Raw genomic sequence first — 13,174 nt, 5'->3', positions numbered from 1 at the left:
AGATTATGTCCGGAAAACATATTAAGATAAGCTCCTTTATCAGCATTCCACATCCATAGAGAACAATCTTCTGATCCAGCCAACACAACGTGTCCTCTCGGATGCCATCTCACCCACTGAAACAAAAAACCACACAGTAAGTACTAGATTTGAACTCAGAATTCGATAATACAAAACCTTACTGTGTCAAGCACAAGTTTTGATACCTCGATTCCACCACCGGGACCGTCCAAAACACATTTCAAATCCCCTGAAGAAGCATCAAAGATCTGAACAACACCATCTAATCCACCAGAAGCAAGTAACTGTCCATCATAGCTAAAAGCTAAACAAGAGACAGAGTCCTTGTGACCAAGAAGCTCAGCAGCCCAATCTCCATTACCAATTTTCCAAAGAAAGCCTTTATCATCTCCACCTCCAGTTGCAACAAGCGTAGCATCTGTTGGACTACATGTCAATGCATAAAGCTCACCTGTAAAAGAAAAAGAAAAAAAATTTCTTAGTTTCATGAAAATTACAAAACAATTTTGAGAGGTAACAGAGTAATAAAAACGTTACCTTTGTGACCAGTGAATGTGTGAACAGAGTCATCGTTCTCATCTGCATCAATACATAAGAACTAAGAACCAATAAAAATATATAATCATATGAGATATTGAGGAAAAACACAATTTTTTTACCAAATTGTTCACCATCATCGTCCATATCATCATTATCATCTGCCTCGGGAAGATCTGAATCGACAATAGAAGAGTCACACACATACACTTATGTACATAAATACAATAAAAGAAGAACACGATTGAAGAATTAAAAAAAAAAAAAGATACCTTGTTCGTCGACATCGTATTCACGGAGAACATCGGATTCACCAAGGAAAACATCTCCTTCATCCTCTTCTTCTTCCCCTCCTGAATGATTCATATCTGTATTATTACTCATCCTCTTTTTCTTCTTCTTCTCTCTCACTACAGATATTTTTCACAGCCACCACGAAGAATCAATGAAGACGGCAGGGATGGAGCCTGGAGGGTAGTGACGTGTCACGACGATGTAACGCGACGACACAAAGTACAAAACCCTTCTTTTTTTTTTTCCCAACAAAAACCCTTTTATCAAACGACGTCGATGTGTTAAACGACGTCGTTATACATCTCGGGTCGTTGTTTTTTTTTCTTTTGCACATTGTTCTTTAACCAAATCAACAAATGCTATAGATTATAGAATTTTTTTCTTCTAAGCACAAAATCAAGAAATGCTAGATACATTTTCATGAATCATTATAATAAAAACGAATCTTACGGGTAAAAAACTACTACCTACTTTGTAAATTTTTTTTATTGTTCAATAATTATATTTTTAAAACGTTTGTTTGTTTTAGTTTTTTTTTTTACCGTGGACCAGACAACTCAACAGCGTGCAAATTGTAAGTAGAATCAAGGATCCAATCAGAGTTAGGATTTGGACTCATATCAATCTCTTCCCTCAAAATCTCAACTTTTTGCCATTCGTCCCATTTCTCCGCAAGACCATCTCCTTCAAGCATCCTTACAACTTCAGACATCTTTGGTCTTTCCATTGGTGATCCTTGCGTGCAAAGCAACGCCACTTGTATCACCTGTTCCAGCTCTCTCTCCTCGTAGTTTGTTTGAAGATCTGGATCCACCAACATCTCTAGCTTCTTCTCCTTCAACAGTCCTTTCACCTAAAGCAAACAAAACCAAGTATTTTTGTATTCAGATATATTACTAGACTTTAATGTCAGTAGTTTTGTTGGCAAGTTTTGTGTTATTCTTACCCAGTCAAGCAACATGACGTCGTCGTCGTTTGCTAGGCGAGCAAGATCGAAAGCTCTTTGTCCTGTGATAAGTTCTAGAAGCATGATGCCGTAACCGAAAACGTCGGTTTTCTCTGAAGATTTTCCCGTAGAGAGGTATTCTGGAGCAATGTGACCGATTGTGCCACGGACGGCTGTTGTGACGTGAGTATCTTTGTAGTCCATTAGCTTCGCCAGCCCGAAATCTCCAACAACCGCTTCGAACTCCTCGTCTAGGAGGATGTTTGCAGCTTTTACATCACGGTGAATGATTTTTGGATCGCAGTGATCGTGTAGGTAAGACAAACCACGAGCTGACCCTAACGCGATTCTCTTCCGCGTTGGCCAATCTAGCGGAGGCTGTGATGGTGGCCTCTCTGTATCATTTGTGTTAACCAAAATTATGTTACCATAAAGTAAAACATGAATCAAATTCTCTTCAAAGATTAAATAAACTGAGAGTTTTACTTACCTCTGAGACATGAGGCAACACTTCCATTGGCCATATAAGGATACACGAGCAGTCTCTCGGTCGGTGTCATACAGAAACCTCGTAATCTCAAGAGGTTTCGATGAACTGCCATACTTATCATTTCTACTTCTGTCTGAAACTGGAGCTCTCCACCTGGAGTTCGCTCTTCCTTCAGTCTTTTGACAGCAACAAGAGTTCCGTCTGCCAAACGTCCCTTGTAGACTTTACCGAACCCACCTCTCCCCAGAATGTTCTTGTTACTAAACCCATCGCTCGCCACTTGTAGCTCCCGCAAAGAAAACCTCTTGAGCTGTCCCAGATGAACCTCTGGATCTTCCTCGGCTGCATAGAGATTTTACTCAAGTAAGTTTGTAGCTCAAAAAACAATGTCTCTTTTATTGATTTTCATAAACAGTTGTTCCAATATTTTATGGTAAAGCAAATTACTAGCTAAAATTTGTTCAAATCAAATAACTGAACAGCTATCTAATGCAAATCATAAAACTCACCAGGCACGTCGAAGAAAATATCTAATGGCTTTCTTCGTCGCCACCAAGCAAAGGCTATTGCAGGAGCAGCAAACAGCAAAGCAGCACCTGCAGCAACTCCACCAGCTATTGCTCCAGTTATACCGTACCCACCTGAAATCAGATTAGACGCATCAAAAAGCTAAAACAATATCAATAGTTACATGAGAATTAGATAAGCATAGATTTCTCATCTTCTGCATCATATAATGTAAACTGAAAAGAGGGGGCTTACTTGGGGTAGAAACTGGTGGAGGTGGAATAAAAGGTGGCGGAGGAGAAAACGGGGGAGATCCAGGACATGGGTGACTTGTAACAGGTCCACATAGGTCTAAGTTATTAGCAAAACTGCACAAGGAATTGAGAATCTCAGTTGCCAATAAGTTCATATATTGGCCACCATAACTGATATAACTGGAAAAAGATAGAAATATAACCTGATGGGTGTGAAAAGTGAGAAGGAGCCGTTGTCAGGAACCGAACCAGAGAGTCGATTATTCGATAGATCTCTGTGAAACATCCATCAAGGTTAAGTGAAATTAACTCAAAAGAGGGAGAATAGAGTAGACATAAGTGAAAATTGATGAGAGAACTCACAACACTTGAAGGGTAGTGATATTGGTCAGTGACATGGGAATCGACCCTGTTAGACTGTTGTTGTTAAGCCGGCTATTCTTGCATGCAAAATTTTCAGCAAAGAGTCAAAAATCGGGACCACTGAAGATGTAACAAGACTGTAACTGAGACGGTAAAGCAAAAATATACTCACAGAAACCTCAGCTTTGAAAGCTTCCCCAAGGATTCAGGGATGGGACCAGTGAAGCTGTTCAAGTAAAGATCCAAGCTCACTAAGTTTGTCAGATTTCCAAGATTACTAGGAATCGGGCCAGTTATGTTGTTACTATAAAGCTCCCTGAAAGAAAATAAGATATTTTTTAACAAAAGGTATCTTGAGTGCATCATCTTATATCCGATTTTGGATTTGTTATGTTAAAACATCTTGCTTTAAGTGCAACTTACAAATACTGCAAATTCTTGAGCACACCAAGCTCCGGAACTAAATGACCAGACAACTCTGCATTTCCCAAATCACTGTAGTGGACAAAAGAAAATGTCAGGAACCACATTGAGTTACAAAGTTAAACGAGAGAGATTAGTAGGAAGCTTTTACACTCGTATGACGCTGTTCTCATTGTTGCAAGTGACGTGAAACCAAGTGCAAGGATTCACAAGCGTGGGATCCCAGCTCTGCAAGACATTGTTCGGATCAACTAGAGTGACCCTTAAAGTATGCAAGGCATCACCTGTAACAAGAACCACAAATCCATGTTTTGAGTACCAATTGATGAAAAATCTTTCAAGAGAACTAATCAAACAGGGTCTCTCAGAGATTAGATATAGATTAAAAACAAATTAAGTCTTCCAGAGAATGTTTGGATCAACAACATCAATCTTAAGCTGTAAATAGTTTCCAGACCCACCACAAACAATATAAGCTTCCAACAAATCTCAAAGAAAGATCAAATTACCCAGCTTTTCAACCAAAAGAAGAAACTTGGTATAAGTGATCTGAAAAAGGAAAGCCAAACAGTGGATTTACAGTAAAATGGGCACTAAATCTAAAATATAACAACAACATATTCCCAAAATAGAAAACAAATGAACAAAAAGAGTTCCAGAACATACAAAGAAGTTGTATAACCAAAGCAAGCCTAAACACAAAAAAGAAACATAACTCAACAAAAAGCATTATCAAATTCACAAAATGCAGACAATAAAATAGCGATTCAACTCCCCCTCAAAATAACAAAAGAATCGAGAAACGAGTGAAGAAGCTGAGGATTGAGTAACCACAAACCTTCTAAATTAGCAGAAGCAAGCCACAATGGTAAGATGAGTGAAAGTAAAGTAAACACCACACAAGTCATCTTCATTTCGAAACAACAATGCTAATTTTCAAATCCTGGTGTCTTAATCTCATCAGATCCGAGAAACCCTAACCTTCTCACCATTAACACTTTAGAGAGACGCCCTCAACACAAAAGAAGAAGGAAAAAAAAATCCCATTTTTATCGAAACCCATTTAGCAGTAAACAAACATTAGAGCAAAAAAAAAAAAAAAAGAAAATCAAGAATCCTAATTCTCCGGCGTTCTCGTCGTCGTCTTTTCTCAATCAGACTCTTAACACTCTCTTTCTCTCTCTCTTACTGATAAACAAAAGTTGAATAAGAGAGAAAAAAAAATATAATTTTTAAAACAAAAATGGTGCTTTTAATTTTTTTTTTTTTAAAATCAAACGTGAAGTAATAATAACAAAAGAGCTTTATGAGAAATATGTTAGTAAGCCGCAACTACAACAAGCCTGCCAGAGAAACTATATGATTAGTGTTGTTCGTTCGTTCTTTTTTCTTCTTGTAATATATAATTTCTGAATAAATTAATAATTTTTGTTTTTTTGGTCATTTATATAAAGTATTTTTCAAATGAGATCTCTCAACAGGCAAGTTAATTTATTTATGAGAGGGGGCATGGTAGTGTGAAGTAGGAGGAAGACGAGGAATACACAAGCTGACCAGAACGGTGCTGCCCGTTCGTTCTGACCGTGTTTTTTGGCAGTCTGAGGAAAACAAAAACGGGTTCAGTTCGCGGGAGAGAGAGAGAGAGAGGGAGAGAGATGGTTTCGTTGAAAGGGACGTCACTTGGCAAAGTTAGTAGTTGAAAGCTCTTTAACGCTCCTTGTTTCTCCTGGTCAAACCCTCTCTCTCTATGGGGCCTCTTTTTTTTTCTTTAACCTTTTCTTAATTAATGCAAGTTAAGATTCGGAATGAAATTAAAAAGGTTAAAATGAAAAAAAAAAAAAAAAAAAAGGTTAAATCACTTGGAGAGAATCTCATCATACCAAACATATGAAATTACTTGTTAGCTTTTTTTTTTTTTTTACTACTTTCATACAATGTATTTCGTCATTTGATCATTTTTGTTTTGTTTTTGTATCTGTGATTAGAATCTATGATTGTTATGTTTATAGAATACCAAAATTAGGTTAACGGAACATGTAGTTCTTAGACTTTTGCTGTCTTTATTTTCTTTTGACAACGTAACTTCTGCAGAGGTGAAATTGAATGAAGCCTTTTTTTTTTTCTTTATTGTATGAGTATATTGTCAAATTTTGGTGGAAGAAACTGTAGAGAGACGGCAAAGACCAAATTTGGCCAAGTTCCACTGTGGATTTTTAGTATCGGCGTGCTCCATATGACTCTACTATACTACTGTGTCTACGGAGTACAATTTAACATAAACTTGTCTTCCTATTACATTATTTTTTTTTTAAAATAACAAAACACTTTTCTTCGAATACTTTGCCCATTCAATAAGTACATCGAGTAGTGTAGAAAGTAAAATAAGAAAACTGATACATTTTGTTAACCTATAAAATAATATCACACATTCATTATGCTTACCCCATGTGGTGGACTCTTTATTTTCATTATGATAAAAAAGGTTTCTAGAATAAAATTTAAAAGTAAAAAAGGGATACTGTCATTTTACAAAATATTTTTCATGATAATGCTTACAATTATTTATATTGTGAGTCCCCCCCCCCTTTCATATTCATAAATGCCAAAAAGAAGATGCTTCAAATTCAAGATTTCCCTTGTTATGGAAAGAAACACACTTTAAAAAAGATTTAAGATTTCATCAACATTAAATGAAACAATAGAACTGATTAAGACAAGATATGCTTTCCTAAATACAACGGATTAATATTCTACTGCAAAGTGGCAACCGAACGTTTCAACTTTCAATCCAGGTATAAAAAAGGTTAAAACCAAAAATTGAGAAAACACAGAATTTACAGAGAGCAAAAGGATACCAATGCAAAAAAAGAAGACACAGGACGCAAACGCCATAATTTGGAGAAGAAACATAACATCATCCTAACAAAAAAAACAGTAGTGCTGGGGCCGCAAACTCTGAACGCTGTTTTACCGATCATAGAAACTCATTTGACCTAAGTGAGTTTTCGCCAGAGAGATCCTTTGTTAGCAGCTAAGCACTTGACTCTTGGGAATACAAATCCTGTCTTTGGAGGATTACCATCTACAAGGGTGTTCTCATATATTTCTCTGCACTCTTGCACCACCTGTTTACATCACCATTGACCATTTCACAAATTAAAATTCTTCTTCAGTCAAACTCTTACTGTTTCGTAACAATTCAAGACTCGTAACCGTAGTGTGAAAATCCATGCGATTCCCTTTACATTTTTCGTAACCAACCTGCGTTGTCCTAAGCAAATTACATTTTTAAGAAGAGTTTTGGTGTTTACCTCTTTCGTGTCCTTCCGTGGTATACCTTCACGCAGTCCCACAAGCTTCTCCACGACCTCAGCCTGTGTATCATATATTAGAGATCACATGAGTTGAGGAAAATGATCTTTTGAAATCAAGAGTGATCTTGTAAAACAAAGAGTAGACTTTATTTTTCTGATATAATTTACCGGGCAGTCAGGCTGGTGCTCAAGAATGTTTGAGTACACGAGGGTAAATGCATCCAGACTCTCTGCGGACGCAAGTTCTCTCAGATCGCTCATTATTCTGATTCTGCTCTCCACTTTCTGTCATACAATCCCAGTGGATATAATAAGCTCTACTTAAAACGAAAAATAACACTTTTCAGGTCAAGACGAATTAAGTGCCAAAACCAACTTACAGATGCACTTATATACTCCCTAAAGAAATCCATAAGAACCTCCTCGTCCAGCCGCATCCGCTCAATAGTTTCTTCCTTGATATAGTTTTTCTGGAATTACATGTGTTCACCCCAAGATTCAGTCTGTATGTATACTGACGAAATATGAAAGGTAANATAACATCATCCTAACAAAAAAAACAGTAGTGCTGGGGCCGCAAACTCTGAACGCTGTTTTACCGATCATAGAAACTCATTTGACCTAAGTGAGTTTTCGCCAGAGAGATCCTTTGTTAGCAGCTAAGCACTTGACTCTTGGGAATACAAATCCTGTCTTTGGAGGATTACCATCTACAAGGGTGTTCTCATATATTTCTCTGCACTCTTGCACCACCTGTTTACATCACCATTGACCATTTCACAAATTAAAATTCTTCTTCAGTCAAACTCTTACTGTTTCGTAACAATTCAAGACTCGTAACCGTAGTGTGAAAATCCATGCGATTCCCTTTACATTTTTCGTAACCAACCTGCGTTGTCCTAAGCAAATTACATTTTTAAGAAGAGTTTTGGTGTTTACCTCTTTCGTGTCCTTCCGTGGTATACCTTCACGCAGTCCCACAAGCTTCTCCACGACCTCAGCCTGTGTATCATATATTAGAGATCACATGAGTTGAGGAAATTGATCTTTTGAAATCAAGAGTGATCTTGTAAAACAAAGAGTAGACTTTATTTTTCTGATATAATTTACCGGGCAGTCAGGCTGGTGCTCAAGAATGTTTGAGTACACGAGGGTAAATGCATCCAGACTCTCTGCGGACGCAAGTTCTCTCAGATCGCTCATTATTCTGATTCTGCTCTCCACTTTCTGTCATACAATCCCAGTGGATATAATAAGCTCTACTTAAAACGAAAAATAACACTTTTCAGGTCAAGACGAATTAAGTGCCAAAACCAACTTACAGATGCACTTATATACTCCCTAAAGAAATCCATAAGAACCTCCTCGTCCAGCCGCATCCGCTCAATAGTTTCTTCCTTGATATAGTTTTTCTGGAATTACATGTGTTCACCCCAAGATTCAGTCTGTATGTATACTGACGAAATATGAAAGGTAAATACCGGAGAATTGATGGGGAAACCTGTGTTAGGAGATGATCAACATATACAACGACTGTTTCTTCCAGACAAGCTTCAACAAATCTTCTAAATGATCTTTCTTCAACATACCTGCATCACCATTCACCGCTAAGACCTCAATAGAGTTGTGACAATTCAAATTCTGTTACACAAAAGGGGACACGGAGAACTTACATTTTCACATCTGTGAAATAATCACCAAAAGTTGCCACAAGATACTCGGTAACCTGTCCCTCACACCATTCTATAAAGTAAACAGCAAAGTTAGGAACAAAACCAAGAACTTGAATCAAGTAAATAAGATCCAAAGTGCTGTTTTAGAAGGAAAGGTAGAGATAAGATGGACGAAAGAGTGTAACTTGATTCTTAAATGATTATGTTATAAAGAACTGAACTATAGCATTAGACAACATGTCAAAAATCAATGCGGAGGAGAATAGTCTATATCTATTAGAAATCAATGGAACCCAGTAGCAAAAGTATCAGGGAGTTAGCAACGCCTCGACTGCCTCTATTCATACATTAACAAAGGTAATAGATTAGTCCGTCAGAATGGTAGATACCTTTCTGGTAAAGCTTGACAAGTAATTCCTGAACTCCTGGATCCTCAAAGATAACGCGAACTGTTTGATGCACTGCTTCCTGAAATCAAAGGACGATATGGGACATGTGTAAGAAGTCCAACATAAATTTTACTTTTAAAGATCGCAAGCTCAACTTAAATTTTCATCTAAATAGCCATCTGGGCAACTACAATGCCATAAATCGAGATGCAAAAACTACATTTGGATTGAAGACAGTGGAGAAAAGGGAATCTTTGACGAACCTTAGCCACCTCCAAGAAACCTTTGCAAGTGTCTTCAAAATTCACCTGGCAGAATCACCACATTAGAGAAGCATTTTCTAAACATGCAAACAAGGTGCAGGTGGATATAGACGTGAAGGAGTATAGAAGGACTGAGAATGGAATGATGCTGTGGAATTTGAAAATTCCAATCAAAAGAATCAATCGCAAGGAAATTGAGCTCAAAAACTGACAGCTGGATTACCTGCTCCGCATAATTCTGTGGAAGAGCTTCTAAAGTGCTATTACTCAACTCCATGGCAAGGTCATAGCAGCGAAGGTTGTTGTTTATCTGTAGACAATATTAAAAAATATAAATATTCGTCGAAAAATGAGAGAATGGTAAAAGTGCCATCAAAAGAGTCATATCTTTTGACATACCATAGCGCATAGAGGTTCCAGACCAATATCAGAAGCAGGTTCTTCAACTCTCTTCTTTTCAGCTGCTTGGAAATCAATCATAACCTGAAGTAATCCACAATATGAATCAAAATATAGAACATACACTATGAAATTTATAGGTATAAAAGTTAGACAACAATGAAGCACATACTGTTGCACGAAAATTACAATCAGCTTAAAACACAATGAAGAGGAAAAAAATAGAAAAGAGATAAAGGGGGTCCATGGAATTGGACGTTAGGATGAGATACGGAAGAAAATGCTGGGGAACGGGTAAAGTCTCAAACATTAAGTTTCACCAGTCCTAGAAGAAAGCAAATAACAATTTGAAACCCCTTGAGTATATAGTCGATAAAATAGCCTGAGCAGGGAAATGAAATATTCTCAACTATAACCTATTTCAGTTCATAGCCGAACAAAGAAATTAGGGGAAACCAAAAAATCTCGTTTGCAACCTCTCTGACTTGCCTGGATAATAGCTAAAGCAATCCTGTACAACATAACATCAGTGCTATTATCTCTGACAATTTGCACTTGCTCTCCAAGTATTCTGAATAGATCTACAGCTGCTGGTGTGTATAATTTCCCTTCCTCTGTTTTTTTAGGTGGTTGCACCTTATCCGCTTCAAGGATATTCATGTACCATTTCTGCAACCAAAGTGGATTGGCAAGTAAAGTTTTAGCAAATAGAACTGTAAAACTTACGACATAAAAAACTAGCAGCGAAGGTCCAACATGCATATCATTACCTTCGTTGTAGCTTGCATTCTTTCCACATATGCATTCATTAGAGGATCCATTGAACCACTCTCAGAACACACTTGAGCTAGTGAATCATCAACACCAAGTGCAATCAGGTTTTCTTGGTACTCTACTACCCAACCAGTCACCTAGCAAGATCCAAAAGAAAATGAAAAGCTACATCACTCTCTACAGGATCATAATGCACAGAGTTGGTATAACGAATGAGGCATGTTTATGAGACAAAACATAGTCAGACACATTTTTCGAGGTGTTCCCTGTCTAAAATCTGACACTACCTTGACATTTACATATATACCATGCATGGTTGATTAAAAAGGTCCTTAATATTAGGCGAGAAAACACAGAGACAAAGCACCGAAGGCAAAATTTGCGAAGTCTGACTGCGATACAACATGGCAGAACACTACAAACAATCGAGCTTTACGAACCTTTAAAATTTCTATATTTGTCAGATCGTTTGCCCTGTCACTGAGCAATCTGAGCATTTGTATGAACCTCTCGGTATACAGGTTCACCATAAGCTGAAATATCTCGTATCTGCCAACAAGGAAGATAGCTAAGAAGACCATTTTATCCTTGGGGGGAAAAGGAAGATAGCTAAGAAGACCATTTTATCCTTGGGGGGAAAAGGAATAAATTTCTAGCTGTAATCTTTCATTGTTCTAGAGGAAATAGATGGAGATAAGAAAAAACCTCGGAGGAAAACAAGGAGCCACATAGTCATAAATATCTCCAAGTTCCTCTCCAATCTAGTTGTCAAACACAATAGAAAGAAAACGAAAAAACCGAGTTAATAATACAGTATATGTGAAAATAACAGAAGAAAACGAGGTTGACATCAATCATTATAACCGTGGACGATAGAGAAATAGAATCGGCGATTAACGTTTATGAAACAGGAACAGCACACATCCATGGTCAGGTAAATTTGGAACGTTTGCAACAAAACAGTAACATACTAGATCATCAACCATATTCATTAAAAATAAATTTAACATAAAAAAACTAATTCAGTCAACTAAAGGAGATCGACTGAAACGCCTAGAAGAAACACAAATCTATCACATAGTTGAGTACAATTTCAATGAACTTCAGAAAAGAAAAAATGAAGAAGTGTATGCAAGCAAGGGAATCAGTCGCACAAACCGTTCTAGCTTCCTCCAAAGCTGCTTTTAGATCTTCAAATACAAGCTGGTCAATAAGTTCAGTGTTAGGATGACCACACAGAGAAACACATATTACTTTTAGTCATGCAACCAAATGAAAGTCCCACCGTCAAAAGCCTGTTAAATCGATTTTCGACTGCCTTTCGAATTTGCTCGTAGCATTTGTCCTTGTAGCCTTTCCCTTGGACTTTTAACTTTTGTTGAGCAAGACCCTTTGACGAAGCTGACGTTGTCGTAGATTTCCTAGATTCAACAGAACGATTATAAGACATGTCAGTATGTCACAAATGATTATGGGGACTTCGATAAAAATGCATAGCTCTACAGGAGACTAGATCAAGGGAAAAATTATCGTAGTCAAACCCACAGTGAAAAAGTGATAGAGGTTTTTCAATAACAGCTGAAACAACAAATCAAGAAGAATATGAATAAAAAAAAATCAGACTCACTTGCCAGGCCTTCGGGGATTTGCTACAGATGCCATCGCACCTTCTCCCTCAGCCTCTGCTGCTTCTTCAGCAAGTTGTTGGTCAAGAATTTCTTGCATTTCAACAACCCTTTGATAGGAGAAACCATAGTAAGTTACTACCAGATTCAGTTAGCCAGTTCACTTTGAAAGAAATATACTCCTGTCCCCTGAATAGGAGACATCATCCCCTGTTTAAGGAACTTCTAATGCTAACATAAAATCCATGATACTGCAATGCATGTTGCATGAAAATAAAATAAGCAATTTGCTCATCTAAAAATGGTTGTCACGGTAACACAATAATTTCTCTAAACTACTATACCAATTTAAACTGATCTTGATGCTAATCACCAGAAAATATGTATACACAATCTTCCTTGCTTATTAAAATAGATTTGCTTCCAACAAAACTACTTAAAAGTGAAAAGTAATAATTTTGGGAATAAATGCCACAGACAAAGGTGAAGAATGTCTGTGGTGAGGATCATACCTCAAAGCACGAACCAGCGTTTGCGGACTGCAGAACAAAGATATATGTATATCAGTAATTTTGAGATGAACCAAAAGATATGTAACATTTGATATTTTAGTAGAGTTACGAGCTTAACAACAACGAATAACTTATTTCAACATGGAGCAAACCCCAAATATATACTTAAGCCCCAAGGTCTGGCTAACAACATGAAACAAAGAACAGAGCATTACATAAACTACGTCTTGTCATATATAAATTCTCATATCTAACTACCGAATAACTGATACAGTCCAACTATGTCCCTCTTATCTTATGACATTGCTTTCTTCTTTAAACTAACATCCTAGCCTCACTCTTATAAGAAAATAGCAAGAATCATAATACTAATATAAGGCAGTAGAGATA

At 37.2% G+C, this 13,174-nt stretch overlaps 4 protein-coding genes across 7 annotated transcripts in view; all 4 read right to left on the bottom strand.

Annotated features, from left to right (window-relative positions):
* The window catches only part of LOC104712758 (angio-associated migratory cell protein), a 3,698-nt gene extending 2,619 nt beyond the window's left edge, over nt 1-1,079 (bottom strand). The window contains exons 1-5 of one of the 4 annotated variants that reach the window (XM_010472893.2): nt 831-1,077; nt 681-734; nt 559-600; nt 207-472; nt 8-116 (exon numbers count right to left, since the gene is read on the bottom strand). In XM_010472893.2, coding sequence (XP_010471195.1) covers nt 8-116; nt 207-472; nt 559-600; nt 681-734; nt 831-942 — 583 coding nt within the window. In that variant the 5' untranslated portion in view covers nt 943-1,077. Of the gene's footprint in view, nt 1-7; nt 117-206; nt 473-558; nt 601-680; nt 735-830 lie in introns of all 4 variants that reach the window. The other 3 variants (XM_010472895.2, XM_010472891.2, XM_010472892.2) reach the window with 3 other exon arrangements.
* On the bottom strand, nt 1,268-5,271 carry LOC104751023 (somatic embryogenesis receptor kinase 1-like). Its single transcript, XM_010472890.2, has 11 exons — nt 4,674-5,271; nt 3,987-4,119; nt 3,836-3,907; nt 3,585-3,728; nt 3,413-3,484; nt 3,253-3,324; nt 3,051-3,163; nt 2,798-2,929; nt 2,289-2,630; nt 1,799-2,193; nt 1,268-1,705 (listed from the first exon to the last, which is right to left on the bottom strand). The coding sequence occupies exons 1-11, from the start codon at nt 4,747-4,749 to the stop codon at nt 1,391-1,393; spliced, it is 1,866 nt and encodes a 621-aa protein (XP_010471192.1). The 5' UTR covers nt 4,750-5,271; the 3' UTR covers nt 1,268-1,390.
* On the bottom strand, nt 6,527-7,641 carry LOC104751020 (exocyst complex component SEC6-like). The gene is made up of 4 exons (XM_010472888.2): nt 7,530-7,641; nt 7,318-7,434; nt 7,147-7,209; nt 6,527-6,960 (listed from the first exon to the last, which is right to left on the bottom strand). Exons 1-4 carry the CDS (start codon nt 7,584-7,586, stop codon nt 6,829-6,831), a joined length of 369 nt encoding a protein of 122 aa, XP_010471190.1. The 5' UTR covers nt 7,587-7,641; the 3' UTR covers nt 6,527-6,828.
* LOC104751021 (exocyst complex component SEC6) overlaps nt 7,697-13,174 on the bottom strand; it is a 9,911-nt gene continuing 4,433 nt past the window's right edge. The window contains exons 8-25 of the mRNA XM_010472889.2: nt 12,785-12,811; nt 12,275-12,382; nt 11,933-12,068; nt 11,806-11,850; nt 11,353-11,408; nt 11,088-11,196; nt 10,644-10,784; nt 10,363-10,542; nt 9,874-9,957; nt 9,698-9,784; nt 9,475-9,519; nt 9,212-9,290; nt 8,823-8,892; nt 8,651-8,738; nt 8,472-8,561; nt 8,260-8,376; nt 8,089-8,151; nt 7,697-7,902 (exon numbers count right to left, since the gene is read on the bottom strand). Coding sequence (XP_010471191.1) covers nt 7,771-7,902; nt 8,089-8,151; nt 8,260-8,376; nt 8,472-8,561; nt 8,651-8,738; nt 8,823-8,892; nt 9,212-9,290; nt 9,475-9,519; nt 9,698-9,784; nt 9,874-9,957; nt 10,363-10,542; nt 10,644-10,784; nt 11,088-11,196; nt 11,353-11,408; nt 11,806-11,850; nt 11,933-12,068; nt 12,275-12,382; nt 12,785-12,811 — 1,657 coding nt within the window. The 3' untranslated portion in view covers nt 7,697-7,770. The remainder of the gene's footprint in view (nt 7,903-8,088; nt 8,152-8,259; nt 8,377-8,471; nt 8,562-8,650; nt 8,739-8,822; nt 8,893-9,211; nt 9,291-9,474; nt 9,520-9,697; nt 9,785-9,873; nt 9,958-10,362; nt 10,543-10,643; nt 10,785-11,087; nt 11,197-11,352; nt 11,409-11,805; nt 11,851-11,932; nt 12,069-12,274; nt 12,383-12,784; nt 12,812-13,174) is intronic.

The sequence above is a fragment of the Camelina sativa genome, chromosome 16, assembly GCF_000633955.1.
Source record: "Camelina sativa cultivar DH55 chromosome 16, Cs, whole genome shotgun sequence".
NCBI classification, from domain to species: domain Eukaryota; kingdom Viridiplantae; phylum Streptophyta; class Magnoliopsida; order Brassicales; family Brassicaceae; genus Camelina; species Camelina sativa.
Note: the sequence above shows the minus strand (reverse complement) of the source record. Positions and strands in the feature narration are given on the sequence as shown.